The 16,040-nt window shown below is 32.6% G+C and overlaps 2 protein-coding genes across 2 annotated transcripts in view; both read right to left on the reverse strand.

Moving 5' to 3' along the window:
- Nucleotides 1–1,527: 1,527 nt before the first annotated feature.
- Nucleotides 1,528–3,822, reverse strand: LOC126888561 (uncharacterized). The gene is made up of 2 exons (XM_050656909.1): nucleotides 3,591–3,822; nucleotides 1,528–3,361 (listed from the first exon to the last, which is right to left on the reverse strand). The coding sequence occupies exon 2, from the start codon at nucleotides 3,358–3,360 to the stop codon at nucleotides 1,528–1,530; it is 1,833 nt and encodes a 610-aa protein (XP_050512866.1). The 5' UTR covers nucleotide 3,361; nucleotides 3,591–3,822.
- A 702-nt stretch (nucleotides 3,823–4,524) lies between these two features.
- Nucleotides 4,525–16,040, reverse strand: part of LOC114336813 (zinc finger protein 891-like) — a 48,833-nt gene continuing 37,317 nt past the window's right edge. Inside the window, exons 5-6 of the mRNA XM_050656910.1 lie at nucleotides 11,703–11,864; nucleotides 4,525–8,545 (exon numbers count right to left, since the gene is read on the reverse strand). Of these exons, the coding sequence (XP_050512867.1) occupies nucleotides 8,204–8,545; nucleotides 11,703–11,864 (504 nt within the window). The 3' untranslated portion in view covers nucleotides 4,525–8,203. The remainder of the gene's footprint in view (nucleotides 8,546–11,702; nucleotides 11,865–16,040) is intronic.

Raw genomic sequence — 16,040 nt, forward strand, 5'->3', positions numbered from 1 at the left:
GGAGTTCGCTAATCTTCTTCCAACCCCACATGAGCGGATCCTTCTTCTCATTCAGCCACTGCTGATCTGGTGGTAGGCTTTGAACGAATGCTGGCTGGAAGCTCCTGGTTATGCAGCTAACTTGAGCAAAGAATGTATAGGCTGCTTTGAAATAGCCTTCAAGTAGATTATGTGAGGTTGTTAAGGCTATGCAGCCTCTCAGAACTTTGACCTATAGAGATCTTTTGTCTAAGAAAAATTTTGTGTCCAAGAGAAATTATTTTGAACTAAATTAATTGACACAAAAAGAAGAATGTAGATATGTAATTTATTTAACTCAAAATACATTCTACTGGTGACAGAAAACAGAAAAAACAATGTTTATTTGATAAATAAACATTGTTTCCCACATAACAATATATACATATATATGGACAGACATCCATATACACCATCCACAACCAAAGGCTTTGGTGTTGCCAACCGTCGAGTAAGCTTTTTCCGTCAACTTACCTTAAAAATTCCCACTTTTATAAAAAAATTCCCTCCTGTTTACAAAATCTGAGAATATATGTTTAATTATTTTTAAATATTTTGATTTTTTTAAATATTTTACAATTTAGGCTGGAACAAAAATTCCCTTTTGAGTTAACTTTTCCCTTTATCACCTTTTATGTTGAAAATTCCTGCAAAAAGTGAAATTTCCCTCTGTTTGGCAACACTAACCACCGGTGCACCGATGTTGTTATTCCACAATAGATATCCCCGTCTTATAGGGCTTTTCATTCACAGTTATTTGTTTCGAGCTGCTGTCATATCTCGTATAATCCGTGTATATTAATATCATACACAGATTATACAACATATGACAGAAGCTCGAAACAAATGACATTCGACGAAAAGCTCTATTCTGACCATTTCTTACCTGAATGGATTAGGGATATGAACAACGGTAAAATATGAAATCGAAAATAGGCATTATTTGTATCTATGCATGCAGTGTTAAGGATGAAGTCGATGAAGACGAATGATTATGAAGTACTAGGACTAAAGAACACACATAATCTCTTTATTTTGTTTGCGGTGCTTCAAAATAGATATAACCTATTTTGGTAACTTCATATTATTTAATAAATACATATAAGTAAGTACATATAGATAAGTATATAAATTTTAGTTACTCATACATAGTTTAGTTTAGCTAAATATTATAATATAATAGTTTATATAAATAACTAAAATTTATAAATATGTACTTACTTTTCAAGTAATATTGCAGAATGTAGATAGGGGAAAGGTAGGTAAAGTGGAATAATTACCGATTCAAGCTTGTATCCCGGTAGAAGTATTCGTCTTAAAAGTTTGAGTTTATGGAAGAAGCCACTTACGTTATAGCCCTACGTAGTACTGTTAAGAAATTAAACTAATTTATCACCACTTCGGAGAAAAACGTCAAAAGTAAAAGTGGTGTAATATTCCACTTTACCCGCCATATTGTAGGTAAAGCGGAATTCAAAAACTTAAAATGAATTAATATTATTTATTCAACTAAGCATATAAACAGAGCTCAGGAACATTGAAAAACCCTCGTCTTAACTGTTTTGGTTCATTAATAATCATTTTAATGTCCTTAATGTTGTAATCTAATACATCATCTTTATTTGGCCATTTGAAATATTTTTGCGTCCTTTCCATACACTTTACAGATGCTGATTCACCTGATTTTGAAATTACTAAACCGGGAAATGTTTGTCCGTTGTACTCTACAGCTACATATATCCCTTCCTTAATATCTTCTGTTTTTATGGTAGGAATTTGAACTGGTAGGTCCAACTCTGAACCGCTGTCGGTGTCACTATAAATGCTGATGTTTGCATCATCTTCTTCTTCGCTGTCGCTTTGAAATAGTTGCTTCGTAACTTTCTTGGTTGGATTTTTTGGGGTCGGAGCCTTCAAATTCTTTAACTCTTCAATAAAAGGGGTAGAAGTTGCTACTACAGTTTTTCCTGATCGAGCCCTTTTCTTCGTTGGATTTTCGATATTTGAAGCGACCCGTGGGATAGGTAAAATATCCGCAGGACTAACAATAGTCTTATGGAGGAGAATGTCATTTGACACTGGAGTGGACGCTGATGGCAGGTTAGATGTAGCGAGTAGAGGCCCAGGACGATCAGTTGTATCTGCAGCCACGAAAACGTTTGGATCAGGTCTCTCAAACGGCCAAATACCCGTCTTCTTAAATCCTGAGATAGCTGTTGCCATACTAGCTGCCTTCAAGTAAGCTTCTCCGAAGAGAGGACCGACATCATGAATCGTCACAACTTTCCCCGGGTGGGTTCGCAGCCAAACTCGCACTGCCTGTTCATAGAAGGTCGACATGGGATACATAAATGATACGTCCAGTGGCTGAAGTCGATGTGTGCAATGTGGTGGTAGCACCAGGATGTCTACAAAGTTTTTCTTAGCAAGCTCTAAGACTTCAATGTTTTTTATGTGGGTTGAATGGCCATCTAAAATTAGTAAAACCCTGTCCTCGGAGGTAGGCTTCGCAAATTTAATAAAATGGTGAAACCAAGCCGTAAAGATTTCGGTCTGCATCCATCCAGAAGCATGCGTGAAAATTTTGGTATTCAGAGGAACTCCAATGTCGAATGTCAAGTGATGTCTCACCCGTGGAAAAATAAGAGCAGGAGGGATGTATTCCCCTGCAGCGTTGAAGCAAATTTCTGCAGTTGTAAGCGTACCTCTTTCAGCTGATGATAAAACTCCTACTTGCTTTTTCCCCTTTTTTGAAATAATCTTTGAAGGCTTATTTGGCACGGTAGAGATACCGGTTTCGTCACAATTATAGATGCGGTTAGGTTTGTAGTTGTGTTTTTGGTATAAGTCTTCCAATAAATCAAAGAACTTTCCGACACTAACTGCGTTAAATGCTGACGCTCGCGCTGCTGACGTTTTTTCTGGAAGTCGAAGTGAAAGAACTGGGTGCCGTTTCATGAAACCAAGCAACCATACTTTACCAGCTTCTTTCTTCTCATTATTGAATCTATGTTCAATGTTATTTCGTATGGCAAACTCGTAGGTAAGATATTTTAAGTCAGAAATAGTTAGCCCAAACAGGCGTTCTTCCATTTTAAGAATATAGTCTACCAACATCCTCTCTTGATCTACCGTGAACACGCAACGGAATCGTCCAAGTTGCTTCACTAAACGTTCTTCTGGTGGTCGCTTTAATCTTCTAAAAAGAGTTGTCGATGGAATGTTATATTGTTTTGCAGAAGAATGAATTGATAAACCACCTTGACATGCAGTTAGAGCCTCAGCCATTGCCTTCTCGTCCCAACTCTGCTGCGAAGTCTTTCGTTTGTAAAAATTAGGCATGCTAAAAAAATGTTGTCACTTAATAACATTGTTAAACTTTTAGGAGGTAAAGTGGAACGTCATTCCGCTTTACCCGCATACGTTTCATTCCACTTTACCCGCATCAACATTTTTTCTGTACAAACACGATAGCTACTAACCAAACGTGCTAATAAGTTAAAGAAAGAGTATTTATGTCCACAAATAACCATTTTATACAATAGATAATAAATACGGTTAGAAAAACTTACCTGTTGCTGATAAGAAATTTCGTCTTAGTCACCAAATATTACAACTTTTTGTTAAAAAACAATGATCTTGTTTAACTCACATGAACATATCAATGAAAGTGCGCCATATTGAAGTAAATATTGCCAAATGTCAAAAGGTATATTGTGGTAGGAGTTACAACAAAAACCGCCAATTTTGAAATTAAATTTTAAGCTTATTCCGCTTTACCCACCCATTCCACTTTACCTACCTTTCCCCTACTAACTACATTCTCATTTGCCATTAAAATATGTAAATATAATAGGTATTTGGTAGAACCAGTGGAACCTAAGATGAGATTAGGTGATGCCGAAAACATACTTCTGAGCAATATAGCACTTAATAGCAATTTCTTAGAATATCCTTAAAAGTATATTCTTCTAATACAAATATGTGCAGTAGTACGTTCTAAGTATATAAGTAGAAGGTTTATAGCACTTCCTTGGAATATTCTAAAAAGTACGTTTTTAGTATAAACTAAAAATATGTGCGGTAGTACGTTATAAGTATATAAATAGAAGGTTTATAGCACGTCCTTGGAATGTTCTAAAAAGTATATTCTTAGTATATACTGAAAAGAAGTGCGGTAGTACATTCTAAGTATATACATAGAACATTTAAGTACTGTAATGTAGTATATACTCAGTATGTGCTCTGCACATTCGCAATGGTAATTACGCATATTCTCAGTATATACTTTTTATAATCGCGATGATAATCGATTCGGTTATCATTTAATAATCGAGTATAGACTAGGGGGCCCCAATCGATCGCCCCAAAACGTGTCCAGTGTTCCCAGTGGAGAAGAAAAGCTTGGCCATACTCGTGACTAGAAAAAGACATTTTTTCCAGTTAGATCTACGTCTGAATGGTAAAATTTGTTGAGGGAAAGAAACTACAGTATAAAATAACATATAATTGTAAAAATAGTTTATTCTATGCATAAAATAAAATGTCACATATACAAAATTATACTACATATTTATGTAAAAATATTTAAGTACAAAATTTCTATATTTATATTACAATTATCACATCACTTTGGTCCCTTAATTTTACATAATATGTTTACAGTTATTACAATCAATCCAAAGCAAATCTATGTTGTTTTCAGACATATTATGTATTTAAAATGTGTATACTGGATATATGAAGATTATATTTATCAAAAACTGACTCAAGATAGAATTGTATGGAGAAATGCAATTAGGGAAGCCGACCCCGCATAGGGATAAGGCAAAGATAATGATGAATGATATCTATCAAAAACTAACCTATCGTTATAGTCAATATACTCTGGGCTAATTAGCAAAATACAAGGAAAAGTTATTTGCCAGCAATTTTATTGCTGAAATCTAATTTTATGATTCTATAATATATTAATAATATATTTATGCAAAGTCCGCAGATAGTGTGCTACTTTCTTTGTATAAACAAAATGGCGCCCCCAAATCGTGTTTTTTTTAATTGTTGCTGTATAACTCCAAAGATTTTAACTTTACACCAAAAACACTCAAAAAAATTTCACCGTAATTAAATTCTGCATAGAGACATGTTTTTCCCGATTTACTTCGACCAAAATTTTCCTCGGAAAATGCGGATTTTTCCAACAAAATCTTACATTTTCAACTAAAATTTTAGGCAAGTATTTAATTAAACTTGTTGACATAAAAGCCCTTTTGGTATGGATTATATTTCCGGAAGCCGATGAAAATTGAATGAACAGTTTAGCAACAATTAAATTGTTAATTAAAAATTTACGGTCACTATAATAACCACAATTCTGTAAAGTACATTAGATAGGTATAGTGCCATTTTATACAAAAATCATAGCTATTCGTATGTATCATAATAATTATGGTTATTATAGCGGCCGAAAATTGTTAATTATTAACAATTTAATTGTTGCTAAACTGTTCGTTCAGTTTCCATCGGCTTTTGGAAATATAATCTATATTAAAGGGTTTCCACGTCACCAAGTTATTTAATTATTAATAAATGATTACTTATCTAAAATTTTAGTTGAAAATTAAAGATTTTGTTGGAAAAACCCGCATTTTCCGAAGAAAATTATCGTCGAAGAAAATCGTAAAAACCTGTCTCTATGCAGAATTTAATTACGGTGAATTTTTATTTGGCTATTTTTATTGTAAAGTTAAATTTTTTGGATTTATAGAGCAATAATTGAAAAAAAAAATGTGTGTACCTACTTTGTATGCACGTAAGAAGTTATACTTCTATTATATGATTTCAACGAAATCAATATACTTTAAACAGTTTCTCTACTACTTTCCAAAAATTTTTATTAAAACAATACCAAAAATTAAAAAAATAAAAGAATAAAACACACACAAACATATTGAAAAATGCCACAAATGATTTCTGAACAATAATTGTTGCCAAACATTTTAATTAAATACGTATTTTCTAAAAAAAATTATATAGTAATATACTTACAATCATAAAATCTATAAAAAAAATAAAAAAATGATATAACTTGCATTGGGCTTGAACCTACTTCCCGTATATCCCGCCGTACGAGAGTCGAAGCGATTTCAAACTGCACCACCTTCGCGTATACGTCATGTGAGAATATACACAAACTCAACAACTTTTTGACATTTTGTTTATATGAATTTTTATTAGTTTGATTTTTGTCGAATTAAAATACAACAATATATAGAGTAAGAAAACGATACATTAGATGAAAATTTGTAGAAAGTTTGTTCGTAATTAGATTATGTAAATTAAAGCATTGCCTACTAAGGGTATAGCATAGCAAGTACTAGGTAAGTACATTATTTTTTTTACATTTTCTAAATAGGTATGAAGATAATTTTTTTTTGGAATACAACTGAAACATTTAGAATTACGTACCTGTGGCTTTTCAAAACTATTTAAAAAGTAACTATAATTATAAATTTGATTTTATTTCTGTCCTCACAACAATAAAAACTAATATATTATACAACATTTTTGTTTACCGATAACCTCCATATTGAACAATTATTGACAGATCATTTCAACACCCAATCAGAGCCCGTATAAAGAATAATACCAAACTGTCGGTGTGCGCATGCGCGCAGATCAATATAAATTCACCCTCAATCTCAATCGCGCCTAAAGAAGTATAACTTCAAAAAAGCACGATTTAGGGGCGTCATTTTGTTTATAAAAAAAAGTAGCACACTATCTACTTATATTATTAATATATGTATATCTAAGAATCATAAGATTCGATTTCAGCAATAAAATTGCTGGTAAATAACTTTTCCCAAAAATGGCATATTTTCCTATAATCTGCCCAGACTAATAGTTATCAACCCAAGCTGAATACATAAAAATTGACCTGGTCAATAGCACATATACTATTAAACTAATAAATAACAATGATCAAGAAAACAATAATATAAAAGTGATAAAAATAAAGAGATACATAATATAGGAGAAAGAGAAAAAAGCGAGAGAGGAATAAGGGAGAGAAAAGATGAAAAGTGTAGCTCAAACCTGAAATACATCAAGTAAAAAAACTATAATTTGTCAGGAAAAAGGAAGTGGCAAATATATTTAACATCTTCTAACAACCTTATTTATTTGTTTTTCGATTTTCATTAACATTAGCAAAGTGGATTAGACTTTATTTTGTTTTTTCAATGTTCCAGTCAAAGTTGACTGGCTGACTGGCTTATTATTATATTATTTTTATATTATTATTAAAACATGAAATTACAAAAATACCAAAATCCTAGTTAAAAACTAGGTTGAAGAAAATAGAATCACAACGTTCAAAATCGGCATACTTACTTTAAAAACATAAATATGTATGTTCTCGGCCTAAATGTATTTTCTAATGGAGCAGTTTTACTAAATTCAAAATATGCTTTAGTTTTGTTATAATACATTTATTTATTTATAACAAAATTTAACTACATATTTTTTCCAGTTGTAGACTTTTTTAGAAAGACTTACCACACGTGCACCTACCTTGTAACTTTCAAAATGCAAATATTCTCACTTGAAAGCTGTATAATTATTAAAACAATATTATAAACATTTTTGTTTTAATAGATAAATTAATTTATTATAACAAAACTAAAGCATTTAGTAATAGCTACGTTAGTTAGGTGGCTTAACTCGAGCTACTTGGGAATAAAAAAATGAAGAAAATTGTTCCATGGGAAGCCGCGAAAATACATTTTTTTAACATATACCGATTTAAAACGTTGAGATTATATTTTCTTCAACTTTGTTTTTGATTGGGATTTTGGTATTTTAGTAATTTTTCACGCGTAATTCCGATCGTTTTTATTATTACAATATAAATATTTTATAAGTCTATTGAAGATATCAAAATTTGTACCTACGTAGAAAGAGAGGATTGAAATAAAAAGGTAATGGTTTGTAAATTACCATCCTATTGTTTATACCTTCGTCTTTCCAAAAATGGCCCATTTTTCGACAATCTGCCCAGACTGTATGTAAAATTTAGAAATTTCAGAAAAAAATCACAACGGCGTTAATGGGTTAAATAATATCTGAATACAACACATCTCCGGATGGATTTTATGCTTGAAATATAAACTTAACTTTACAATCAGTAGCATTCTTTTTTAAGCTTACTTTTCTCTGTTAACTTATTTTTCAAATCTTGTTTAACATTAATCATATTGTATTTTTTATCTATTACATAACTGGAAGAGTAACTATGGTCAAAATTGGTGTTGTAATAGATGTTTGAAGTTCTAACTGCTTTTTGCTTATTGGGATCCAAATATTTTTTAACAAATGATTGCGATGTGAAGCTAATCCCGGCATCGTTCGTTTTTTTCTTTATCTGCATTTGTTCTTCAAACGTGTGATTCTTTACGTGTTTGCGGAGACTACTCGGGTCCGTGTATTTTTTGGCACAACCTAGTACTTGACAAGCGTATGGTTTCTGGAAATAATAGAAAAAAAAATTACGATATTTTAAATATTAAAAAATCAATGGGAAAATCCCAATAGTTGGCTGTATACTATAGTTTAAAAAACTCATACAGAAGTAAAAACTTCAAATTGTATTCTGGTATAAAATCGTTTATTAAAAACTATCTAAAATGTCATCCAAATCGATTGCAAAACGTTTTCGTTCTAATTCTATTTTATATTGATATAATTTGTAAGATGTATTAAAAATATATAATTCTGTGTAGAATTTCATAGTATGTATAATTTATCATCAATTGTTGTATATTAGGTACTTAGTTGCGCATAAATGCGACAATAATTATAGAACTGTTTCTCTTCTGCCAGCAAAATAATGCTACATATATAATCAATGAGACTAAAACATTAATTCAAAGATAAATTCCACAAGAGCAAACTGGATTTACCAAAGGTAGAGGTACTAGAGAACACCTATTGAATATAAGACAAATAATCGAAAAATCTAGGGAATTCAATATTCCACTGTACATATGCTTTATAGATAATCGTAAAGCGTTCGACAGGTTCAAGTGGAGACACTTATGGCGAACACTAAGAGAAGTAGGCGTACCACAACACACATTATTTCACTTATACCTAACAGAACTATACGAACATACTACTGGATCAGTTAAAGTTGACACACTTTCAAACGAATTCCATCCAGAACAGGGTGCCAGACAAGGATATTATATACTATCTCCACAATTATTCAATATATATGGGGAGCATATTATGAGAAGAGCACTTGAAAGATGGGAAAAAGGCATATGAATAAATTGTCATAAAATAATTAACCTACGTTTCGCAGATGCCACAGCCCTCCTTGCAAATAGCCAAGCAGAGCTGATTGATCTGATACGACTGGTCGAAAATGAAAGTCAAATATTTGGTCTGTAATTAAACATATCAAAGACCTAAAGATCGTGATAGTGGATAGACTACATAACAATCATCCAAACATAACCACAATTGACCGGTTTCAACCTACATATATGGTAAGTTTGTAGTAAGTTTGACCATACTTATATATGGGATCTTCTTCTTTTACGGCACTACAGCCCAAATTGAGCATTGGCCTCCTTTATTTTTTGCCTCCACCCTTGCTTGCGTGTGGCTGGTGAAATCTGGGATCATTGATCACAAACACAGGATCACTACAGAAAGAAATAAAACGTAGATGTGACCTAGCAAAAGTTGCCATAGCAAAATGACCACAATAAGGAAGGGCTGTCAAATTTCAAGAGCGTTAAGTTGAGGTTCGTCAACTGTTTAATATTCTCAATACTGACCTACGGATGTGAGTCTTGGACCCTGAGACAATCGAAAAGAAGAAAGATAGACGCCACTGAAATGTTCTGTTGGAGACGAATGCTACGAATTTCTTGAACCTACCGTACGATAAAAAATGTAACTTTAAAAGAGCTTAAAGTAAGCCAACGACTCTCCAGTCCAGTAAAGTCCATCTCCAACAATGAAAACACTTTGGACATGATATAAGAGCAAAAACAGAAACCATGGAAAAACTCATTATACAAGGAAAGGTGATAAAGGTGAGATGAAAAAGAAATATCGGCTGGTGATTCGATTCTTTTTTTGGAAATCGCGCAGTGGAACCAAAGAGTCCTTGAATGCTGTGTACAGTGACTTCTCCTTCGATGAAAACAGCCACACGGCTTTACTATGCCGTATTATTGGGTAGACTCGACGGCATTGCATTTTTAACACAGTTGTAGAAAAAAATTATAAAAGTGATGATTTTCAACCGTTAAATATTTATAACAACTGTATATTTAATTGTACTAATTTGTACTTACATAAATAAATTACAATAAAATTTGGGTTTTGAACAGTTTTATTCATGAAATAATCGCAGCAACTTGCACTCGATCTCTAAAATTATAATCGAATTTTTGCCCTCGTGACACTTTGACATAATTTCACTCCCCTTCGGGTCGTGAAATTAAAACTGTCAAAGTGTCACTCGGGAAAAATTCGATAATTTTAGAGCTCTTCTGCAATTACTACTGACACTGTTGCCGCTCTCAACGGTAACGGCTGTGAAAGGTACTATTAGGCAGGTACTTTTAGAAGATTATTGCTGTTAACTGCTGTGAAATACTAAAGGAGGATTTATTTATGATAATTCACAGAATGGCAAAGCAATATACAACCATACGAATTCTAATGTTTGAAATGGAGAATAGAACTAACAGAGCCGCAGGTTGCCCGAATGACACAATATGGAGAAATAAAAATATCGGAAAAGAAATGAAAGGAAGAATTTACAAGACAATCAGACCAATAATGACATACGTGGTAGAAACACGACCTGACAAAAATATTGCTCGAAACAGCGGAGATGAAAACCCTTCGAAAAATCGATCGTAAGACACTATGGACTATGGGACAGAGCTAGAAGTACAAATATACGACGTAGATGCATATTAATAACTAGGTAATAAACAGAAGAGTAGAATAGACGAGTGGAAACATCGTATAGCGGACTGACAACAAACAAAGTAGTAAAGACTGCGAGAGACGGTTCCTCAATAGGAAGATGGCCAATGGGAAGACCAGGAAAACGATGGAACAACTTAATTGAGGCACGTTGAAAAAACAGACAGTGTTATCTATGTCTTTACAAATAGAAGAAGAAGATGATGATGATATTAATATAAAAATATAGTGTAAGTACTACGAAATAATATTATTCCTTAGTCTCAGCATCCGTATGGCTTGCAAATTGTAGAAGCCTCGGAGGTGTAACCGGAGAAGGTTCCCATTGTTTTCAGTCTGGTGGGATGTAGAGTAACATTATGTTGTTTTATATGCCATTAGAGTGAAAACTTGGTCTTTTGCTAGCAGTTGCCGCTAGGGCATATATGCCATTTCGTTCGTTGCAATCCGTGACTGCACGTCGGAGTTTGTTTTGGTTGGATCAGAGAGAGCAGCATATGTGCCTCCTGATGAGAGACTAGTGAGTTTCGAAACCGGTAGGGGTGCTTGCTGCACTCTCTAATCGGACTAGAATATGATGCAACTGTATTTTCGTTTTGCAACGAAATTGAAAATGGTTATTTATTTTGATTAATATTATTCTGTTAGACTCAAATAATAAAACTTACGGTGTCAAAATGAGTTCTCTGGTGTTTGGCTCGATCGGAACTATTGGAAAAGCTCTTTGGGCACGTCGAAAATTGGCATACGTAAGGTCTTTCTCCTGTGTGACTTCGCTGATGTATTTTCAAATTTTCTAGTCTTGAAAAAGCTTTGTTACATCCTTTAAACTAAAACAAAACATAAAATACATAAAACTTGTATTATAGGAAAATTATCTATCTCATAGTAAACCAACCCTGGTACATGCCGATTGTAATTACACTCACCTAGTCCAGAAAGCCACTGCGCATCCGCTAGGAAAAATATTCTGATTCGGATTTTTTGCACAATCTTACTCAAAAAGGACTCCTTTTAACAAATTTGCATGTTTCCAGGACCAAAAGGTGGTCAAAAATTTTTTAAACGTTTTTTTTGTTTTTTCCTAAAATTATTTTTTTTTGCATGGAAAAAAGTTTTTTTAGGTTTTTGGATCATTCCAAACAGAAAAGGTCTTTATTGACTTTTCTCTAAAAATGATAGTTTTTGACATATAAGCGATTAAAAATTGAAAAATTGCGAAATCGGCCATTTTTAACCCTCAAAAACTATGTGAAAAACTGAAAATTTGAATGTTGCCAAGGTAGGTAGATATTCTTTAAATATCGATTGATGTAATCCCGAAGAGTTTTTTGCAATACAATATTCAAAACTCCTTTGTTTTTTAATTGCTAATCAAGCGTGCGCGACACTATTTTCCATCGACAGTATGGTGTATGGTGCAAATGAAAGGAATATATTCGTTATTTCGTAAACCGGCGACGTTAAGGAAAAATACCGAAACAGGTCGATTTTTATTTTTAAGTTATATTATGGCATATGGTATACTAGTGACGTCATCCATTTGGACGTGCTGACGTAATCGATGATTTTTGTAAATGAGAATAGGGGTCGTGTGCTAGCTCATTTGAAAGGTTCTTCAATTCTCTATTCAGTAATATAAACATTTACATAATTATTTATACAGGGTGTCCAAAAATTTTTTATTAAATTAATTATTTGACAAAAAAAGAAGTAGAAGGACACCCTGTATAAATAATTAGGTAAATGTTTACATTACTGAATAGAGAATTGAAGAACCTTTCAAATGAGCTACCACACGATCCCTATTCTCATTTTAAAAAAATCATCGATTACGTCATCACGCCCAGACGGATGACGTCACTAGTATACCATATATGCCATAATATCATAACTTAAAGATAAAAATCGACCTGTTTCGGAATTTTTCCTTAAAGTCGCCGGTTTACGAAATAACGAATTTATTCCTTTCATTTTGCACCATACTGTCGGTGAAAAATAGTGTCGCGCACGCTTGATGAGCAATTAAAAAACAAAGGAGTTTTGAATATTGTATTGCAAAAAACTCTTCGGGATTTCATCAATAGATGTTTAAAGAATATCTATCTACCTTGGCAATATACAAATTTTCAGTTTTTCACATAGTTTTTGAGGGTTAAAAATGGCCGATTTCGCAATTTTTCAATTTTTAATCGCTTATATGTCAAAAACTATCATTTTTAGAGAAAAGTCAATAAAGACCTTTTCTGTTTGGAATGATCCAAAAACCTAAAAAAACTTTTTTCCATGCAAAAAAAATAATTTTAGGAAAAAAAACAAAAAAAAAAACGTTTAAAAAATTTTTGACCTTTTGGTCTTGGAAACATGCAAATTTGTTAAAAGGAGTCCTTTTTGAGTAAGATTATGCAAAAAATCCGAATCAGAATATTTTTCCTAGCGGATGCGCAGTGGCTTTCTGGACTAACCGGCAAAATCGCAAAATTAACCACACACCTTGTATTTCTTTCAATTTGCAGAAATTATCAAACTTGGACCACATTTTATATGAAAGATACGGTGAAAACCACCTTTGAGGAAAACAAAACAGTAACATTTTTGAAAATAAAGTCACTTATCAAGGAATGCTTAGCAAAAATCCAATGTTTAAAAATCTTCGAAGAAATTTTAGACAAACATAATTTTGAAAACCAAAGTCTAATTAAAAAAATTGTGAATTTTAATACCTAATGGATGTTGCCGTCTCTTGCCCTTAGAGGACTTCTTGGAGCAGGTTCGGAAATCCATTCATTTACTGCAGCCTGCTTAGGCTATGCGAAGGACGTAGGGGCTGAAATACAATACGGGATTAACACCCAGGGGTGTGACAGAGGTCCCCGCAGTGTGAAGCTTGCGGGGGGCCCCAATTGCTTAGGGGTCCCATCTTGTCATCTGATATTATATAGAAGTCTGTTATTGTTATATTATTTTACGTTGTGTGTTTAAAATTAAAAACGTAAATTTCTAAATAGACGTATTTGCCAAGTGAATCATCTCAGAATATCTAGAAACTTAATTCCTTCCGGCCTACCGAAATTTTATGGTAACGACAATAAACTATAATGCTTTGTACGTGACTATTGAAAGATTTGAGAATTGCAATTTGCCGAAATGGGTTTTCTCTTTAATCTTTACCTACGTTTAGTATTTCGATACAATTATCCAGAGGCGTAACAGAGGCCCCCGCAACATGAAGCCCCAATATGTCAAGGTCCCCATCTTGTTGTGTAATATACATAAAAATGTGTTTTTATATTATTTGCATACATACGTTTTTTAAGCAGTGCAGTATTAAAAAATAAGTTGTCCATCCGAATTAATAAAATTGTAGATATATTCGCTGATAGTAGATAGTGCACGAAGAAAGTTGTTCATCTCATAGAATAATACTAATGTAATTACTTAGTAATTTTTGTTCTATTTTATTCTATACCAATAAAGATGAAAAATGTAAGTCGTCATAAACAATGCATGAATACACCAATAGCTCAGTAAATGACAGTTTTGGAGTGAAATTATCAGCGTCACGACGGACGTCTTTGCTTGACAATTTGGATTTAGGTTCTAGTTGCACTCCACTTCAAAGTTGGATTTATGCCGTTGGTTGTTTTTACTTCGGGGGGTGACACCCCTCCTTGAGGTGAAAAACATACGTTTAAAATAAGTCCGGAAATGCATAAATTGACTAATTATAAGCAACTTTTGTTCTTCTATAGAGTTTCTTTATCTATGCTAATACTTTTCAAGTCATTTGCGAGTGAAAATGTTTATTAAAAAAACAACGTTTTCAGACGGGTTTTTCGCAAATACCTCAAAAATAAGTATTTATCGAATTAAATATTAGATATCGAAAAAATATTTGTAGCAAAAATGTAGCTTATAAGATTCAGAAAATGGTGTACTTATTCATGAAGTCTATCGACACAGTAAAAGCACAGTTAAAGCTCATGAAAAATTATTCTTATTTGTCCAATTCCAAATCGAACATTTCAACCTGAAATAACCAAAAAATGAAGCAATTTTCGGGAAAAACTCTTAAAACTTTTTTTAAATGTTTCAAAAAAAAAACTTTATTTTTATTTTTTATAAAAGTTTCTAGCACCAAAACTATACGAGTTACGCTCATAATAAAGGTGGCCCCTTTTTTGGTAAAAAAAAAATCGTGAAAATCTGCCCCTATTTCGCACCCCAAATAAAATTTATCATTAGCGCTTTACCATTTACATATTTATTGTTTATATGATATGTAAGTTTGACCGGTTCGAAGTTCTTATTTTTTTAAAAATTTATAAGTTTTTTATTTTGGAAAAATGACTTTTTTTCAAAATAACTAAAAAGTATTAGTGATACGAAAAATCTCAAAGAGTAAAGAAATGTAGGTAGGTCTTGCTTTTATAAATATTTTGGCTTTATTTTGTTTTTCTGTAAGACAAAAATTGGTTAAGACATGGCTGTTTAAAATTTGCATATACTCGTGATTAGTGAATCGTTCAAGCCCTTAAACTAGAACCCTTTTAAAAATAAGCACTTTAAACCAGTAAAACTTACAGGTCGTATAAAAAAGTTAGGTAATTTGTAAAGGCGATAATGATTAGTTTCATTTGGGGTGCTTAATAGGGGGAGACTTTCACAATTTTTACCAAAAAAATGGGATTAACTGTATTTTGAGCGTAACTGGCTTAGTTTTGATGCTAGAAACTTTTGTAAAAAATAAAACTTCTTTTAAACACTTTAAAAAAGTTCTAATGAGTTTCCCCGAACAGTATTTCATTTTTTGGTCATATCACGTTGAAATATTCGATTTGGAATTTGACGAATAAGAAAAACTTTTCATAAGCTACAAGTTTTCTTTTACTGAGTCGATAGACTTCATTTTTGTTTTACTTTTTTTTTAAAGCTAGATACATTTTTGCTAACAATATTCTTTTCAATCGAATACTTACTCTTCGAACTATTTGCGAAAGATCGTC

This window comes from Diabrotica virgifera, chromosome 7, assembly GCF_917563875.1.
Source record: "Diabrotica virgifera virgifera chromosome 7, PGI_DIABVI_V3a".
Lineage (NCBI taxonomy): Eukaryota > Metazoa > Arthropoda > Insecta > Coleoptera > Chrysomelidae > Diabrotica > Diabrotica virgifera.

Excerpts from the sequence above, each read along its gene's own strand:
- LOC126888561 (XM_050656909.1), bottom strand. The coding sequence starts at position 3,360 with ATGCCTAATTTTTACAAACGAAAGACTTCGCAGCAGAGTTGGGACGAG.